Here is a 19,773-nt window from a genome sequence, read left to right on the forward strand (position 1 = left end):
TTGCGTGGTAATTGGATGCTTTGATTTTTCTAAGATTCTATTTCCAAAATTCTAAAGAGTGCTTTTGATTTGTATATATGTTTTATTTTATTTTACTATTATTGCAACTAAGAAATTAACAATATTAAAAACATCTTTTGAGAAACTATACTTCAATTTTTTTTAATATATGTAATTACTAATTAGCAGTTAGTGTAATGGTGGAGCCTCAACAGCTGTATATTGAGCGACAGTTTCATGCGATGTCGGTTATTAATTCGGCCTACTCGATTACTTACCAATAATTGGCCGACACTGATATGCAACAGTCGGCTAATTAGCATTCAATGGAATTGTCGGCCTGTCGGCATCATCACGCGTTGTGCTTTGTTGTCAATGTGAAACTTGGTTCAGTTACACGTACACCGAATACGCCGCTGTATAGTACGGCAATAGATTTTTTTTTTATTTAGGTTAATTTTATTGTTTATTTGTATCGCATACACTTCACTGATTTTAAAATTTCTTACTCAGTAAAAACTTTTATAAATCCATAATAACATAAGCTACATTTTTTATCTCTGACTAGCTGTTCCCCGCGGTTTCACCCGCATTGCTCCGCTCCTGTTGGTCTTGCGTGATGATACAATATTGCCTATAACCTTCCTCGATAAATGGACTATCTAACACGGAAATAATTTTTCAAATCGGACCAGTAGTTTCTGAGATTAGCGCGTTCAAACAAACAAACTCTTTAGCTTTATAATATTAGTATAGATTAATTCAGGCAAAGCGGAAAGAAGGGCTTGTCTTGAATAGTTTGCTTTTACTTTAATAAAATAAGCTGCATCAAAGAGCAAAGGAAGATATTTATGAAATAAAGAAAACACGGCTGTGAAGAAAGGAATTTTTAATTAATTCAAAAGGGCAACTAGCTCCAATGTAGCCGTGGAAAGCATTCTGGATTTTACTATGAACTTTGTAATTTGAGCACAGGTGTAGCTTGTTGCATACATTGCAGGGCATAATTTTTGGAATTATCGATCAATGAAACAGATGCTAAATGGCGCACCACACACGGGTCATAATAATATTAAACCTACTTGTACTACCTATACTACATTCAATTGCTTTATAAATATCACAACATAGTATAATAAAAAGTCACTTTCTCTGTCCCTATGTCCCTTTAATGTATGCTTAAATCTTAAAAAGTACGCAACGGATTTTGATGCGGTTTTTTTAATAGATAGACTGAAGGAACTTGAAGTGGAAGGTTTTAGTATATAATTTAATAGGTTTTAGACAAAGCGGACGAAGCCGCGGGCGGTAAGTTAGTAAATTTATAAAACACGAAGATTTTTAAAATTGTAACTAATGAACACAATCAATATTAGATTAACTGTAGATAATGGTGTCTATGTCTGTTACTCAATCACGCCTGAACTAGTGAACCAATTTGCATGAAATTTGGTATAGATATATTTTGATACCCGAGAAAGGACATAGGATAAGTAGGTTTTATCCCGGAAATCCTACGGGAACGGGTTTTTCTCTGAAAACGCGGGCGGAAAGCTAGTTTATTATAAAACTAGCTTCCGCCCGCGACTCCGTCCGCGCGGATGTCGGTCTTCGCGTGGATGGTCTCCATTTTGATTAACTCTGACAATGACATCTTATAAATATCTATTGGACCCAAATACGGTTAGGCCTATAATAATACGCAACGTGTGTTCGCGGTTCTACAGAACAACGTCTATGGATAAAACTGAAAAATTAAGATTAATTTTTTTTCTACGTATTTTTCCAGGATAAAAAGTATCCTATTTTACGCCCAGGATAATAAGGTATAATTATACCAAGTTTCATCGAATTCGAACCGTTAGTTTTCACGTGATGTCTTCACATACAGACAGACAGACAGACAGACAAAAAATTTTTTAATCACATAATTTGTGAAAAGAAGACCCATTCGTAAAAAAGTCTTCAAATAACGATTTTCGTGGGACTCACCTCCGTCATACGGACTACTGATATCCACTTAAATTGGAATGTTTTTCTGAACACAAAAAGTGCGGTAGTCACTTCCTAGGGGTATGGAGGGGGGAGTTATGACGTAGCAAAGATGGCCGTCGGGCCATTCTATTGTGCGGTATATCTAGATAACTACTGGACCGATTTACTTAAAAAGGATATCAATTGAAAGATAATTAAATAAACATTATTTGATTCCTAGGATTCATTAATGTAAAACTATGCATACTTACTAATATCTAATATTATAAATGCGAAAGTAACTCTGTCTGTCTTGTCTGTTACTCAATCACGCCTAAACTACTGAACCAATTTTCATGAAATTTGGTATGGAGATATTTTGATACCCAAGAAAGGACATAGGCTACTTTTTATCCCGGGAAAATGACGCAATCCCGGAAATCTCACGGGAACGGGAACTATGCGGGTTTTCTTTGACTGCGCGGGCGAAGCCGCGGGCGAAAACCTAGTTACCTATATGTATAGATTACCTAGAAAATTTCCCTTCATAGTGTGTATAGGTGATATTAATTTTAAAGTCAGGTTAACTCAAAGCTAGAAACACGTCATCCGTGGGGGCAAGTAGGTAATTGATGATGATTGAGCAAGGTTTGATGTCGGTGCACGGACTTTATACTAAGTGCTTAGTGTTTGGCACCGCCTTCAGACCTATTTAATAAATAGCACATCTAAATAATATGTAGTAATTAATAATATCAAATCTTCTTTATATTTAACTTTTCCGTTTTTGAAGTCGGTTGTTTTTAACGCAGTTATTTTTATTTAATACTTTTTTTTAGTGTATAATTTTCAACACGAATCAAACGAGCCCAAACTTGATAAAGTTGAGTCAATGTACCTATTACTGAGTTCCTATGGCCACCTTCCGATTCCATCATCAAATCAGCTCTATGTCATGATGATGTCTCATCGCTATCCAATTTACATACGTATACAAAATTTCAACTCAATCGGTTACCGGGAAGTGAATCAAAGTTACTTGCTACATTCCAATTAAGTCATCGAGTACAGACAAAAATGATCATAAAATAAAAACTAATAGGCCTAGACGAATAAAATTTTTATCGGGCCAATTCGACACCATCCCGCATCGAACAAAAAAAGAATCACGTAAATCGTTTCAGAAACCTCGGAGTAATCGGTGTACATACATAAAAAAAAATATACCGGCCGAATTGATAACCTCCTCCTTTTTTTGAAGTCGGTTAAAAATGGCTTTAACTTCAATTGTAAGTGCTTATTTGACTTTTTTTTAATTAAGTAGGTACATTTATAATTGTATGTAAAACTTTTTTGTAAACTAACAATCCAATCCTGCTTCCCCCATGGTACATATTAAAAAATTTTCAAAGGAAAACCCGCATAGTTCCCGTTCCCGTGGGATTTCCGGGATACAACCTATCCTATGTGTTAATCCAAGTTACCCTCTATATGTGTGCTAAATTTCATTATAATCGGTTCAGTAGTTTATGCGTGAAAACCATACATACATACATACAAAACTTTCCTCTTTATAATATTAGCACAGTATTACAATATTATTTCCTACAGTAAGGAAACGCCTTTGATGTCGCGCGATGCCGCCGCCAGCGTAGGTACTTACGCTGCCACACGAATATGGGTTGCAACAAATGGGAAATAAAACAATTGTGATTATTAATATTATGATGAAATCATTTATTCATATGTACATTCAAATTAATTGCGATTATTAAATCTGATGTAATTATTTGTTCATAAATATATAATTACAGATATTGCACTGCTAAATATTATTTACGTGGACACTTTATTTTTGGATTTTCTTAATTGTATATTATAACACTAGCTTCCGCCCGCGCGGATGTCGGTCTTCGCGTGGATGGTTTATTTCTCCATTTTGAGTAACTCTCACAATGACATCTTATAAATATCTATTGGACCCAAATACGGCTAAGCCTATAATATGTAATACGCAACGTGTTCGCGGTTCTACAGAACGTCTATGGATAAAACTGAAAAATTAAGATTAATTTTTTTTCTACGTATTTTTCCAGGATAAAAAGTATCCTATTTTACGCCCAGGATAATAAGGTATAATTATACCAAGTTTCATCGAAATCGAACCGGTAGTTTTCACGTGATGTCTTCACATACAGACAGACAGACAGACAGACAGACAAAAATTTTTTAATCACATATTTGGGTTTGGTATCGATCCAGTAACACCCCCTGCTATTTATTTTTTCAATATTTTCAATGTACAGATATGACCCTTCTACAGATTTATTATATGTATAGAATAGATTTAACTAAGTAATGCATTCGCATTGGGATGTACAATCTGATTAGAAAATAATGAGGACAACGTATACATAGCTTTGATTTTAATTCAACAGATACAATTAATACAATATTTCTGAAATATTGTTTCCTTCTGGGATTTCAATATAGATTTACATCCGTAAACTAAACATTTTGTGCGCGCCATAATAGAATATGTAAGTACCTATGTATAATAAAATTATTACACAAAAAATACGACTGCGTCGTTCTTTCGCGCTAGGTAAGGCAAACTAACCTAAGGTGTTTGCCTAAGCCCGCGTCGCCCGACCCCCCGCCAGTTCCCCTCCGTTTCTCTGCACAAGTACATTCGCTTCCGTACTGTATAGATATTGTAATACTGTGATATTAGTATAGAAGTATAGATTACGTCGTTGGTATTATATTATTATCTGTGCTACAGGTAACATCGAAACACCTTGTCTAAGAAGTGGTATAATAAAACCGGCCAAGTGCGAGTCGGGCTCGCGCACAAAGGGTTCCGTAGCAGCAAATATAATAAATTACAGTTAAATCAACCTATCTCAAAAACTATAAGAGATACTTTGATCAAACCAAAAATCGTTGAAAGAGTTAATTAGCATGCATCACCTCTATTTTTTTTAGAATTTTATACCCCGTAGTTATAAAAATAGAGGGGGGGGACATACTTTTTACGACTTTGAGAGCTGATATCTCAAAAACCGTTCACTTTAAGAAAAATGTTTTTTAGAAAACTTTATATCATTTTAAAAGACCTTTCCATTGATACCCCACACGGGTATGTACATCGAAAAAAAAAATTTCATCCCTCAGTTACATGTATGGGGGGCCCCACCCCCAATTCTTTTTTTTACTATTTAGTGTCATATTTTTGTAGCGGTTCATACAACACATATTCCCATCAAATTTCATCACTGTAGTACTTATAGTTTCCGAGTAAATCGGCTGTGACAGACGGACAGACGGACAGACGGACAGACGGACATGACGAAACTATAAGGGTTCCGTTTTTGCCATTTTGGCTACGGAACCCTAAAAATGCTACTGCCTATATTATGTACACGACTAAAAATTTGGAATTTTTAGATGAAATAAATAATCTTATTGATATCGTTAATGGCAAAAGCAGAATATGTTTTATTTGGCTTACAAGCACTATTCCAATTTTCAGCAAGAGCCAAAAATATCTTGCAATAAATGCAGCCTCTTGAATATAATAGCCCTATATTATTTGAGAGGCCCTAGACTATTATTGATTTCCAATCTGTGTTTCCAATATACCTACATACAACAATGCACGAATGCATGAATATTTAATTCAGGCCTTTATTTTAACAAGATCAGGAAATAAATAGGGAAATTGTACATTTTAAACTCTCATCTTTGTTATATAGTCCAACAATGACTACAAAAAAAATGACTTTAGGCACTTTAAGCGTATTTTAAAACACGCCTATTCAGATTAAAAAAAAGACGGGTTGCACTCCGGGAGTGCCGGCAGAAGTGAAAACATGATTATTAACGTTGAGCATGTTTGATATCCATCCGTCTTACGCTTTTTCGATCAGGTCACGTGTCCTGCATGACGTCTGATACTGTTGAAAACTTAAACAAAATTTGTAATTAATCAATTGTCATATTTGCATTTGCATTTTGCCTTCACCTTTTGCGGTCAATATGTTTATAACTTCTGCAACTGAAGTTGGCAGCTCAAATCCTACATTAGCAAAAAGGCAACGCAAATCCAACGACGTACAAAAATTGCTCAAAGAAATTCCATCCAGCGCTGCCATTCTTGCAATAAGTAACTTCATTGATTCAGATTCAGAATGATCATCTTCTTGTTTTATTTTCTTTGCAATAGGCTATCATCAATAGATTCATCGTTTTATACTTCACCTTCAAACGAGATCTCGGCAGTAATTGGTTCTTGCTTAACTATTACTAAATTTGTATCTAGAGTCGTATGTTCTTCACTCTGGACTCGTGACGAGGCCTTTCCACCTTCAAACAAGATCTCGGCAGTAATTGGTTCTTGCTTAACTATTACTAAATTTGTATCTATAGTTGTATATTCTTCACTCTGGACTCGTGACGAGGCCTTTCCACCTTCAAACGAGATCTCGTCAGTAATTGGTTCTTGCTTAACTATTACTAAATTTGTATCTATAGTTGTATGTTCTTCACTCTGGACACGTGACCAGGCCTTTCCACCTTCAAACGAGATCTCGGCAGTAATTGGTTCTTGCTTAACTATTACTAAATTTGTATCTATAGTCGTATGTTCTTCACTCTGGACTCGTGACGAGGCCTTTCCACCTTCAAACGAGATCTCGGCAGTAATTGGTTCTTGCTTAACTATTACTAAATTTGTATCTATAGTCGTATGTTCTTCACTCTGGACTCGTGACGAGGCCTTTCCACCTTCAAATGAGATCTCGGCAGTAATTGGTTCTTGCTTAACTATTACTAAATTTGTATCTAGAGTCGTATGTTCTTCACTCTGGACTTGTGACGAGGCCTTTCCACCTTCAAACGAGATCTCGGCAGTAATTGGTTCTTGCTTAACTATTACTAAATTTGTATCTAGAGTCGTATGTTCTTCACTCTGGACTCGTGACGAGGCCTCTCCAGAACATATTTTAGCAAATTCCAATTTGATCTTATGTCTCGACCGCAAATGTGCATGTAACCCACTCGTGGATGATCCGGTGGTTTTTATAACTCGAGAACATATCTTGCACTTAGCAGACTGTTGGTCGCTGGATTTTAGAAAGTAATTCCACGTTGATGATGGATGTCGCTTCCTGCAATATTCTACAAACTCCTCTGTAGACCTGAAATTTAAACGATTTATTTGTGATAAGTTACAAAGTTATAATAATATGTAATATGTACAGAGTATACCTATACACTTTACAATAAACATGTTACAAGATTATTGGTTTGTTCACTGAGCCGAAATTATGCTTTAAGGGGAATGGGAGTTGATGATGCGTAAAGGGCGCTACAAATTAATTATTATTAGGTGTCGAAAATATAAAAAACCTCACTGTATATCAAACTTCGAGCGTTCTTGCTGAAATATTTTAAACTCTGACAAAGTGGTTTAGTAGCTGACTAATGATTTATTATTAACGAATTACAACTCAAAGATCATACAGTCTTTTATCTTTAATGACTTAGTAAAAAATCTTTTAAAACAAAATTAATCGATATTTATGGCATCCAAATCCGAATAAATAAAACCGATTAAATTAAAAATAGGGTTTTATCGACATAAAAAACGTGTATTTAGTTTTATAAATTTATTCAAAAATAAGTACCTACATTACAATATTTTCAAAGCCTATCAAATTCATACAACGATTTCAGCGGGAATCTTTCAGCTCTGGAAGTACATTAATATATGACGGAAGAAAGGCCCCAAGGCTATTTTTAAAAAGAGTGACGTCAGCATTGTTTTATTATAATAATCGGTTAAGTGGTTTAGGAGTCCATTGAGGACAAATATTGTGACACGAGATTTATATAATATATTATATTATAAGATTTGTTTTTAAATAAATAAATTAAAAATATTATTATTAAATCAACTTACGTATCCATGTAAGATTTTTCTGCTTTATGTTGACGAAATTTCCTTTGACGTTCAGCATTTGATTTTGGTACTGTTTTTATTATTTCTTCATTTTTCTTCAAATTTTTCTGACGATAATAATATGCCCTTTGACGTGCATTAGTTTTTTCTCTTTTTCGCTCTTTACGCTTTTCTTCTCTATAAAACAAAAATATCTAGGTATAAATAATAGGTATAAATAATTAGGTATAAATAGTGTAATGACACACCAAAACAATATTCATTTAGGTATAAAAAAATAACAATATTAAGAAGTGATTATCAGTTGCAGTAGTTCCCGAGATTAGCGCGTTCAAACAAACAAAATCTTCAACTTTATAATATTAGTATAGATAATATCATTTAAACTTTCTCTGCGCGGAATTCATGTGCATTATCTTAGATACACCAAAAGCAAAGGTACTGAATAGTACACGTGCTTGGTTTGATGGTTTCTGTTATATACATAACTAGCGGTCCGCCCGGCTTCGCCCGTGGTACATATTTTGCAATAAAAAGTAGCCTATGTTCTTTCTCGGGGTCTAAAGATTGTCTGTGCCAAATTTCATTAAAATCAGTCAAGTAGTTTATGAGCCTATTCATTACAATCAAACAAACAAATTTTTCCTCTTTATAATATTAGTGTAGATGAAGAATGAATTTATTTATCTTAAATATAAAATTCTCATGTCACAATGTTAGTCTGCATACTCCTCCGAAACGGGTGGACCGATTCTCATGAAATTTTCTGTGCATATCGGGTAAGTCTGAGAATCGGCCAACATCTATTTTTCATATGTACCACGGGCGAAGCCGGGGCTGGCCGCTAGTCTATATATTGAGAATCTAAATTGAGAATTTAAACTATACGCATGTGTGTGTTTAAAAGAGGGCTACTTTTAATATCGCTCATTTTATTATCAAAAATTTAGGTTATCTTTAGCAGCACCTATTATATTTTCAATTCAAAATTAATACTGCATTTGTGATAATAATAAAATGTATGTATATAGAGTACTCACTCATTTTCTTTCACTATTTTTTCGTGACTTTCTTCATTAATAATAAATGCACTTTGTTCATTCATATTCAAAAAACTTTATACACAAATTTTACAAGTAGCTATTCATGACCGTTTTCACCAACAACCCGTATTTAAGTGTCACCTAAGTCAGTTTTAGGGGATACCTAACATAAAATTTGCTTTCACCGACGGATAAGTGTCACTTATATCGTTAGGTAGCCCATAAGGGGTGTGAATATTCGACCCCCTAACGTTTAAGTGACAGTTATTTATCCTATTTAACGTATAAGAAATGGATAGCGACGACGATACAAAGATTTAGAAGCAATTGAAGATATAGAATTATAAAATAACCGAAGTTTGCTAGGGCGAACGCGAATTTACCGTGAAAGATCAAAGGCTTAAAAAAAATATGATGACAGATAAATTTTGTACACGTTTTCTCTTTCCTGCCATTATTCTTTATAATATATTACAAACACCAAAGAAAAATAACACGAATCAAACAACGAATGCAACCGGCAACAAAATCAAAACAGAACCTAAATAATTTCACGAAGCGACTTGAGTCACGCGATGACATGACATTGTCATTTGTCATTAAAAATGTCACTGTGAAGTAGGGATGGGTAAAAAATATCGATATATCAAAATATCGATATTTTTCTGAAAAAATATCGATATTTTGATACTAATTGGCGATATTTTTTCCCGTGATATATTTATTTTCTATATTTATTTTCAGATATCAAAATCGATATATTTTTAAAGCTCTGCTGTCTGCTCATGCGTCACATCATGATTTTGACCAAATCGATTTCTTAAATTTAGAAAATAAAATAAAAATAAAAATCCCTGTTTTCCAATTACAGCACTAGAGCGCATTATGCAGCATAATGCTTAACGTTGAATGCGAGGTTGAATGTTTCAACTACAGCAACGCTTCGCACAATCGAGCACTCACAGTTATAGAAAATCTATTGTGTCTGGGACCGATCGGGCCGCTTGGGGCTCAGTGGGTTAAGGCACAGGTTAAGGCGTGATTGAGTAACAGACAGACAGACAGAGTTACTTTCGCATTTATAATATACTAGCGACCCGCCCCGGCTTCGCACGTGTGCAATGGCGGCCGGCCGGTACCGCCGCAAACGCTACGTCCTGCAATTTTTAAATCTGTACTAAAGACGAATACGTACAACTACATACAAACTCCTTCGTAAGGATGTCACTACACACATTGAAACAGTAATTTGGAGGGGCGCACCATGTTATCGTAGTTTATCTCTACCATCACCGTAGACGGAGAATCCAATAGACACCGGCAATGCGTGTCGCAGAAAGGGATAGAAAAGATTACGTCACAATATTTAGGGTTACCGTATGAGGGAAAATTTACCCCACAATTTGTAAGATACAAATCTCTCAATATCATTATTCACATAAGTGGATAATAATGAGATATCCACATAATGATATTATGTAGATACATACTTACATTTCTATACTTAATATTATAAAGAGGAAAGGTTTGTAATTATGTATGTATGTATGGTTTTCACGCATAAACTACTGGACCGATTTCAAAAATTCTTTCACCATTAGAAAGCTGCATCTTCACTGAGCAACATAGGCTATATTGCATTTTCAAAAAAATTAGAGATCCTTACCAAAAATGCAATAATGTATCCTTAATAAAAATTCTGTCATCGCGTGCGCTGCGGAATCTATTGAAGATAGAACAAAAAAATGTTCTACGGTATTATAGAATGGATCAATATCTACAAGAAAGTCCGCGATATTCCATTCAAAAGATATAACGAATTTTTAAAAGTGTCAATTTACAGAAAATAGTAGGTATACTGTATAATTCAATGAGGAGGCGTAGTACGGGACGGGGTGAAGGTGAGTAGGGAAGGGATATTCGCAGGAACTACTTTGATTCCGATTTGAAAAATTCTTTCAGTGTTAGATAGCCCATTGATCGAGGAAGGCTATATTGTACCGTAACACTAAGACCAACAGGAGTGGAGACACGCGGGTGAAACCGCGGAGCGCAGCTAGTATATAATAAACATATTACTTTTAGATGGGTAATACATATTATGTATTTACACATACCTATGTATTATATAATATGTACATATATCATTATCATAATCCCATATGAAAATGTGTATGTAATGATAATGCAGATGAAAACTCGATTGTTTATTATTTTTATAAAATAAAATAAATAAAATAATGTTTATTTTCGTAAATTAACAGATACACACTTTAATTATATTGACCAACCCGCGAAGGCGCAAAAAAAACGAAATTTACTTAATAATAATTTATTGTAATAAAAAAATTACATTTAAATTATCTCTAACTTAATTAACTACGTCCCTCCGGTTCAATGTTGGAACCAAGAGCGTCCATTGACTTCGGCGGGGCAGCGTTGCGGTGGTGGTGATTGCCGTAATACTTTCTGGAACCGCAGGTGTGCGCGATGTCGCAATCGTTACTGGGTACAAGTCCTTACTGGGTGGCCTTATGCATCTTCCTATAATCAATGCGTGTTATATGTACTTAACAAAAAGTTAACAAAAAACTAGAAATTTCTAAGAAAAAATTTTTTCAAGTTAACAAAACACTAGAAATTTCTAGTTTTTTGTTCAAGTTACTTAACTTGAAAAAAATATTATAAACAAAGTATTAACATTTTTTTAAACTTTAATGGCGTGATCTTGTTAAGTATATTTATATGAAGGGCTCCAAAAAGTGAAATATTTTACCGACAATTATTTAAACATTTTTTTTAATGTGCAATAAGGACGGAAGTTCAAAAAAATTTCGTTAGTTAACATTTGTCTATAAATGTAAAATAATATATATATAATAAAATAATATAATAATAAAATGTCTATAAAAGTAATAAAATGCACAAAATAATGTTTTTCTACAGGTGATTAAATTTTAAAAACATAAAACATAATATAAAAGTTGAGACTTTAATTGATAAGATTAATATGCCACTAAATATTTACCAGAATAGGTACAGCATAAGGATATAGCATTGTAAGTTTTTTCTTTTAGATCAACATTTTTTTCTCAAAATGGTTGCTGCAAATTTTTGATGACGGTTTTGGTTTCCAAGCTGTTCGTCCTGTAGCTACAATCCAAATTTTTCGTAAATTATCCGGTCCAGGAAAACTGGAAAAAGCCATTGAATATTTCAGATATTTAATTAAATACACACTGCAGAATATATATTATTACTAGCGGTCCGCCCCGGCTTCACCCGTGGTACCTACATGTTTTTAACTATCCTATCTCTCAAGTTGGATCGAACTGCACATGGTGTGCGAATTTTATTATAATCGGTTAAGTGGTTTAGGAGTCCATTGAGGACAAACATTGTGACACGAGATTTATATATATTAAGATTTCCCATAATAGTGGGTAACAATTTGTAGAAAAGTTGGCAACACAAAATTTTTTAGGTTAAAATTTATAATTGTTATTTTTGTGGTTTTTAAACAATGTATTCAAGTCAACAGCACGTGATACACAATATATTAACACGCTAAAGTATCATGAAGGCCTATTAACTGATAAAGAGTTGTATACTTACGAGTGAAAAGACAATCCAGGCATTTTCGTTCCACTATCACTTTTACACCCTTTAACACTACACCGCACCATGGTATTATTTTATAAGGTATTAACGGTAAGTTTAAATTATGCAAAACCAAACACAATGAATTACTTCTAACTTATAACATGTAAAAACTATATTTTTAGGGAAGACGATAGTTAGCTGTCAAACTTTGTTTAGCAAAGTAGGTTTCTTTTCTTGAAAAAAGTGGCACGCTGGGTGAAACAAAAAATTTTATCGTTCTCTCTCATTTCTTTACACAACACCGGCATAAGTTGCTCTTTTTCTTGTGTGAATGCGACATAAGATATCAATTTGTCTATTGGTTTCTCTGTCTACGACCATCACGGACTTTTCTGTAGACCTTTTCAATGTGTACAATATTTAGTACATTATTTTGATAAAACTCGTAGGGTTCAGCCTGCGTTTGCAATGTAAGCGGAAAAAATGTAATTATTTACGACATCACATTAGAAACCTCAAAAATAATAGTACTTCTCCACTATTTAATGGATGTTATTATACATATAAATCTTCCTCTTGAATCACTCTATCTATTAAAAAAACCGCATCAAAATCCGTTGCGTGGTTTCAAAGATTTAAGCATACAAAGGGACATAGGGACATAGGGACAGAGAAAGCGACTTTGTTTTATACTATGTAGTGAAGTATGGATAGATTACCTTTTGGAACAATTATATTTATTTGAGTTTATCTACGTGAAAGTCGTTTTGACAACAGATTAGCCATCAGCTAAGTACAAACCGCACAACAAAGAATTGCAAATAAAATAAGTACCTAATCATGTTTATTGTTTCTATATATCTTTAGGGTTCCTGAAAACTGCTCGCAAAATTCCACGTAAATTGAGTGCGATAAATAGATGAAGATAAGAAGAATTATAGTACTCATTACTCCGGAATAGCCTGTATTTTAACTGTTAATGGCTTATGGGATAAATTTTAAAGGGAAGATAGAGGCGAAGTTCTTGTAATAAACTTATTTAATAATAATCAGAGCTAAAACTATATTATGATAAAAATTGAAAGGAAAATAAAGTTTCTTTCATAATTTGTAGGTAACCTATAACCACTTTTGTTTTTATAAACTTCTACCACCCTTTTATCAATAAGTAGGTAGTTAGATATTGTCAAAATTAAAATAATATACTCAAGTTGCAAATTGAAATACAATTTAGCATGAAATTGTTGAAACAAGGTTGAAACATTAAAATTTAAAAATTCAAACATGCAATACATTCAATTACTGATCTTTACTGATATATAAAATCAAGTATTCCCAATATTGTAACACAAATTATTTTCCAATCAAAGCCCGCAGGCCGTGGACAATAAAATATTATCTGAAATAGTTAATCCTGTGATGAATCGTCTTGGCCACGATTCATTCGCTTTATAAGCTGCCTAGTAAATCACACGGGAATTGTTCCATAAATATAAAACACGGGGTATAAATTTCAATAATAAAAATGTAAAAGAACTATTTCGGTTGTATTACCTGGGTGTAGTTTAGTTTTATTGATCTAAGCATTACTGCCCCGAGCAAGCTCAAGTTTGTTTGTATGCACGCGTAAATCTCAGGAACTACTGGGCCGATTACAAACATTCTTTCATCGTTAGATATATGTATGTAATCCCTGAATGCTATAGGTCGTTTCACATATTATTATGTTCCACGGGCGAAGCTAAAGAGGATCGCTAATTAGATGTTAATTAGTATAATAATGATGATTCAGCATTTCTTTCCACACAAAAGTATCTGATGAAATTTAGTACAGATAGGATATGTAGGTACGTAGATACTAAATACATAGTGTTGTTTTTCATAATGCTCTGAATAGGCTACTTTTACTTTTTTAATTTCAAATCTTTGGTTAGTTCAATATTGCTGTCTCGTGACTAGGCATAACTGTGTACAGTACTCCAAAATTAATAATCGTATTAATAATCGCTAATTATCGTATTTCCAGAAACACCAGAATCACCCCGAATCATTGAATCGTAACCGTAAGTGCCCTTAACAATGCACTTGCATCCTTGTTCGAAAGAAATAAGAGTCAATTCAGAGTCATACACAATCGAAAACAATTCGGGCGATAGGTGACGGTAGCCTGTCAGTCAAAAAATTCAAAAATCCGTCAGTCGTCTTTATATATTGGTGGTGACCGCACGTATTATCTTTGTATGGAATTATATAGAGCTGCTGTTACATACTCTTCTTAGTTTTGTTTCAAAGTTGAATTTTCCGGTAATATGATTATTTACACAGGTAGCAGATAGCAGTGGGGAAAGTGAAAATTAATAAGAGCATAATGAAAGTTCTGATCATTCTACGATATCAGAAATAGAGATAATCCCTGATTCTGTAAATCCTTTTGACTGAGATTTTAATGATTAGATTTCACAATTTAAATGTAAACTATAGTGTTTGAAAATCATTTTTTTAAATACATATAAACTTTGTCTTATTTTAACCTTCCATACATCCATCATAACGCCAGTTTCAGTAAGACACTTTAATAGTTCTAGGTATAGACTTTTCCAAGTAGATCAACACAACAAATATATATTCGCAATCGTGTGGCTTATCCTCGCTATTAACTTACATTGAATTATCGAAACAAATTTCGTTACTTATCTCTTTTACCATAAAATCACAATAAAACTCATAATTCTAATAAACTATGCATGAAGAAAATACATTTAACCACTCTATATACATATCGTCTTCGGAGGCTCGGGGAATATGAGTTGCCGAACAGTGACGAATTTTTCTATGCGCATTATCTTATCGCGAGATATGTGACGACCGTTTAAAAGAAATTGATCTCCCCCAAGAGCTGTTCAGTTGCAGTGGAGGGTCGTGTTCCTTGGCTGAGCATAGAATTGTTTTAGATCGACTCTATAGTAAAATTGTACAGAGTCTATCTGATGCGGCGGTATTGTCTTGCGAGGCAAGGCACCCTAAAAAAGATAGACGAAATAAATTATGTGGGTGGAATAGGTATGTGAGAGAAGCTCACCGGGAGGCGAAACTTGGTTTCAAGTTGTGGGTATCTCATCAGCGTCCGAATTCTGGCCCTGTTTATAATCAAATGTCTTTTACTCGAAAAATTTTTAAAAGTCGACTTAAATGGTGTCAGAATAACCAAGACCAAATTAAAATGGACATTATAGCTGAACAGCAGGCTTCAAAAAATTTTGTTCAATTTTGGAAGTCCACTTCTAAACTTGATATTAAGCCAAGTTTGCCGGTGAGTGTAGAGGGGCGTAATCAACCTGAAGATATAGCAAATATGTTTAGAGAACACTTTAAAGTGCGGTCACCTTTGGGGCCCTCAGCCGCGGTTTACGAGGAGCCCGGCAGGGGTGGGGATGAGCTTCTGCTTCATGTCTCTTCTAAGCAGGTTGCATCTATCATAAAGAACATGAGTAGAGGTAAATCTCCGGGACATGACGGGCTCAGTGTTGAACATTTAAAGTATGGGGGGTGTCATTTGCCGAGAATACTTTCCATGTTCTACACCTTATGTATTAGCCACGCCTATCTTCCCGCGGCTCTCATGAAAACTGTAGTCGTGCCTGTGATTAAAAATAAGACGGGTGACATCTCCGATAAGGGAAATTATCGCCCCATATCGCTCGCAACGATTCTAGCCAAGGTGCTGGACAGTGTGCTTGATGCTAGTCTTAATGGCTTTTTAAACCTCCATGACGCTCAGTTCGGCTTTAGACCCGGACTCTCCACTGAAAGCGCTATTTTGAGTCTAAAGCACACTGTTCAATACTACAACAAGCGTAGGACTCCTGTGTATGCTTGTTTCCTCGACCTATCCAGGGCATTTGATCTTGTGTCGTATGACGTCTTGTGGGGGAAGTTGAGGGACAAGGGTATACCGGTAGGCATTTTAAATATATTTAAATTCTGGTATGCTAACCAACAAAATGTTGTTAGATGGTCTAACTCATACTCCGAAGTGTATGGGCTTGAGTGTGGTGTTAGGCAAGGCGGACTTTCGTCTCCCAAGCTATTTAATTTGTATATCAATGACCTTATTGTCGGGCTCAACAGTACGCATGTCGGTTGCAGCATTGGAGGTGTCTGCGTTAATAATATCAGTTATGCCGATGATATGGTGTTGCTGGCTCTGACTGCGTCTGCTGTGTCGGAATTATTAAAGGTTTGTGAGAAATACGTTGAGGCACATGGTCTGAAATACAATGTAAATAAATGTAAATATGTTGTTTTTGGGGACACCGGTAAGTATCCTAAATGTACTTCCACCATAGCTCTTAATGGTGTAGATATTGAAAGAGTTAAACAATTTAAATACCTTGGGCATATGCTTACCGATGACCTCCGAGACAATGTGGACATTGAGCGGGAGCGACGAGCGTTGGCGGTTAGAGCCAATATGTTGGCTCGTAGATTTGCTCGTTGTAGTAAGGACGTAAAAATAATGCTTTTTAAGGCGTTCTGTCAGAATCTCTACACGAGCAGTCTATGGGCCAGCTATGCGGATCGATCGCTAAATACTCTTCGTGTCCTGTATAACAATGCCTTCCGAATGCTGTTGAAACTGCCACGCTTCTGCAGCGCCTCCGGGATGTTTGCTCAAGCACACACATCGGATTTCTGGGCCGTCATTCGCAAACAAACAGCTTCTCTTTTAAGGAGAGTGCGGGGCAGTTCCAACAGTATAATAAGGACCATCGCGGAGGATGTAAGTGCGCCCATCATGGGACACTTTGTGCGTACACTTGTTGCATCAAAGCGACTTGTCTATGCGTAGAGTGTCCTATGGTGGACTTAGTTATTAGTTATTAGGACTTAGTTTTTAGTTTTTTAGACATAATTATTAACACTAATACTTAGGTTTTTTTTTATTTTACTAACAAAATATGGATCTGCGATATCCGAATTGTATGCAAATAAATAAATAAATAAATAAAATAAATAAATTATCAGTTTGGGAGTACTGTACATAACAGTGCTTTGATTATAATATTAGATAAACCTTTTAGGACTATCTTCGATATTAATGATTATATGTACATGAAAATCCACACAAGTTCTAGCTATTCTCGATGGTGAGCTATTTGAACAGCTTTTAAATGCAAGTCGTAGAAAAAACAAGAAAGGGTAACAAAAAAAACACAAAATAATTCCAAAATTACGTGTAATTAAAAAAAATAACATAAAAAATGTACTTACAACCGAAAATCTTAAAATAAAACATTATAATTCATGTAATATTTTATTTCTTTCTCATACAACATGCACTTCGACCGCCGACCGCTGAACGAACTCAGCTATAAAATTCTATATAAATCTATACATTATAATTGTATCTATTACATATATTAATCGTATTGCTTTTAAGCACGCATTAAATGAATTAAGTTACATTTGTTCACAACTTCTGAAAATGTTCTGTATAGCTTATCTGTCAGTTAAAATGACAATGCATTAAAATATAAGACAAGTGTTAAGCTATCAGTAACTCTATCAGCAAGTTTGAACAGGGCCTTAGTGTATATTTCCATGTTTGTTTACAGCTTTAGAAATATAGACAAAATTATATTTTATTGAATAACAATTATGAACACAAAAGGATATATTCTGAGATATCAAATAAATAAAAAAAACAAACCATTATTTTACACAATCATCTTATATATAAAACTAGCAATGCCCTGCGGTTTCACCCGCATAGATAGCGATATCGTTACAGTGAAAAGTCTACTATAGGTCGGACTATAGGTTTAATTTTTAATCACATGAAAATCACCTTTACCCCGTCCCGCACTACGGCCTTTTTTTTTTTGTTTTAGTGGGGAAATCTTTCATAGATACCCACGGCCTCCGGGGGAGGGGCCGTGGGTTATGTCGGATTCCTACCGACCAAAACCCCACTGTCTTCCGTCAAGACGCATATTGGTAGAATTCCTCCGTGACCCCCGCACTACGGCCTGCTCGAACAGTATACCTACTATTTTCTGTAGATTGACACTTTTAAAAATTCGTTATATCTTTTGAATGGAATATCCAATTCTTTTCATTTAAAAAGTATTTTGCTGGTATTGAAACAGTCTATAATAAAACATCATTTAATGGGATAAGGATTAATATATGTGTATGGATTACATGGTTTGATTACTGTCGGCACTTCATTTTACTTTGAAAACGTAAAAAAGTTGTTGTAGTAACATAACTACTGAAGATGGACATATGGTATCGCAGACTTTCTTGTAGATATTGATCCATTCTATAATACCGTAGAACATTTTTTTGTTCTATCTTCAATAGATTCCGCAGCGCACGCGATGACAGAAGTTTTATTGAGGATTTTTTTACACCTTGGGTTACATTATTGCATTTTTGGTAAGGATCTCTAATTTTTTTAAAAATGCAATATAGCCTATGTTGCTCAGTAAAGATGCAGCTTTCTAATGGTGAAAGAATTTTTGAAATCGGTCCAGTAGTTTTTGCGTGAAAACCATACATACATACATACATACATACATACATACTTACAAACTTTTCCTCTTTATAATATTAGTATAGATTCTCGTGTCACAATGTTAGTCTGCATACTCCTCCGAAACGGGTGGACCGATTCTCATGAAATTTTCTGTGCATATCGGGTAAGTCTGAGAATCGGCCAACATCTATTTTTCATATGTACCACGGGCGAAGCCGGGGCGGACCGCTAGTATTACTATATATTTTTGTCACTTTGACAAGAAAGAATGTACATATTGTGTACATATTTTACAAATAGATTTGATCCGATGATCGATCGAACTAAGGTTCTAAGTCAAAAACAAATAAAAAATATCTACATAATTGGATTTGCAAATTTTGCTGTAAACATTGATTGATCATTTCCAATACATATAATAAATTTATTTACTACCACAAGAGATACTTTGCAAAAACGCACACATCACATAATATAAGATTATTACGTATTATTTCGTCATTACGTAATGTATTTACAAAATTCAACCTTATTTTAAAGCAGTAATTTATTATTAATAAAGTTACTGGCCCATTTTTGCGTTTTATCATATAGAAAGAAAAAAAGACTTTCTTTCTTTACTTATATCTCTTGTGGTAGTAAAGTAA

General features: G+C 34.5%; 1 protein-coding gene and 1 long non-coding RNA gene across 5 annotated transcripts; both read right to left on the minus strand.

Annotated features, from left to right (window-relative positions):
• Positions 1–5,445: 5,445 nt before the first annotated feature.
• LOC149908132 (uncharacterized) lies at positions 5,446–9,557 on the minus strand. Of its 4 annotated transcripts, none has more exons than XM_090103281.1 (4): positions 9,524–9,557; positions 8,980–9,123; positions 7,940–8,116; positions 5,446–7,175 (listed from the first exon to the last, which is right to left on the minus strand). In XM_090103281.1, the coding sequence occupies exons 2-4, from the start codon at positions 9,042–9,044 to the stop codon at positions 6,227–6,229; spliced, it is 1,191 nt and encodes a 396-aa protein (XP_089959407.1). In that variant the 5' UTR covers positions 9,045–9,123; positions 9,524–9,557; the 3' UTR covers positions 5,446–6,226. The 4 variants fall into 4 exon arrangements, with proteins under 4 accessions (XP_089959407.1, XP_089959405.1, XP_089959404.1 ...); XM_090103279.1 differs by having other exon boundaries at positions 9,366–9,544; XM_090103278.1 differs by having other exon boundaries at positions 8,980–9,145; positions 9,366–9,544.
• A 1,741-nt stretch (positions 9,558–11,298) lies between these two features.
• LOC149908133 (uncharacterized) lies at positions 11,299–12,943 on the minus strand. Its single transcript, XR_016456855.1, has 3 exons — positions 12,598–12,943; positions 12,011–12,176; positions 11,299–11,526 (listed from the first exon to the last, which is right to left on the minus strand). It is a non-coding gene; the product is annotated as an uncharacterized LOC149908133 (long non-coding RNA).
• Positions 12,944–19,773: the final 6,830 nt, after the last annotated feature.

The sequence above is a fragment of the Colias eurytheme genome, chromosome 6 (assembly GCF_061535395.1).
Source record: "Colias eurytheme isolate Ceu_HAF_F1 chromosome 6, ilColEury1 Martin Lab GWU primary, whole genome shotgun sequence".
NCBI classification, from domain to species: domain Eukaryota; kingdom Metazoa; phylum Arthropoda; class Insecta; order Lepidoptera; family Pieridae; genus Colias; species Colias eurytheme.

What these genes read in the sequence shown, in the direction of transcription:
- LOC149908132 (XM_090103281.1), bottom strand. Translation starts at nt 9,044, where the DNA reads ATGAATGAACAAAGTGCATTTATTATTAATGAAGAAAGTCACGAAAAA. An exon ending in AAAATAGTGAAAGAAAATGA is followed by an intron (nt 8,117 to 8,979) that starts GTGAGTACTCTA and finishes TTTGTTTTATAG; the next exon opens with AGAAGAAAAGCGTAAAGAGC. An exon ending in GAAAAATCTTACATGGATAC is followed by an intron (nt 7,176 to 7,939) that starts GTAAGTTGATTT and finishes TTTAAATTTCAG; the next exon opens with GTCTACAGAGGAGTTTGTAG.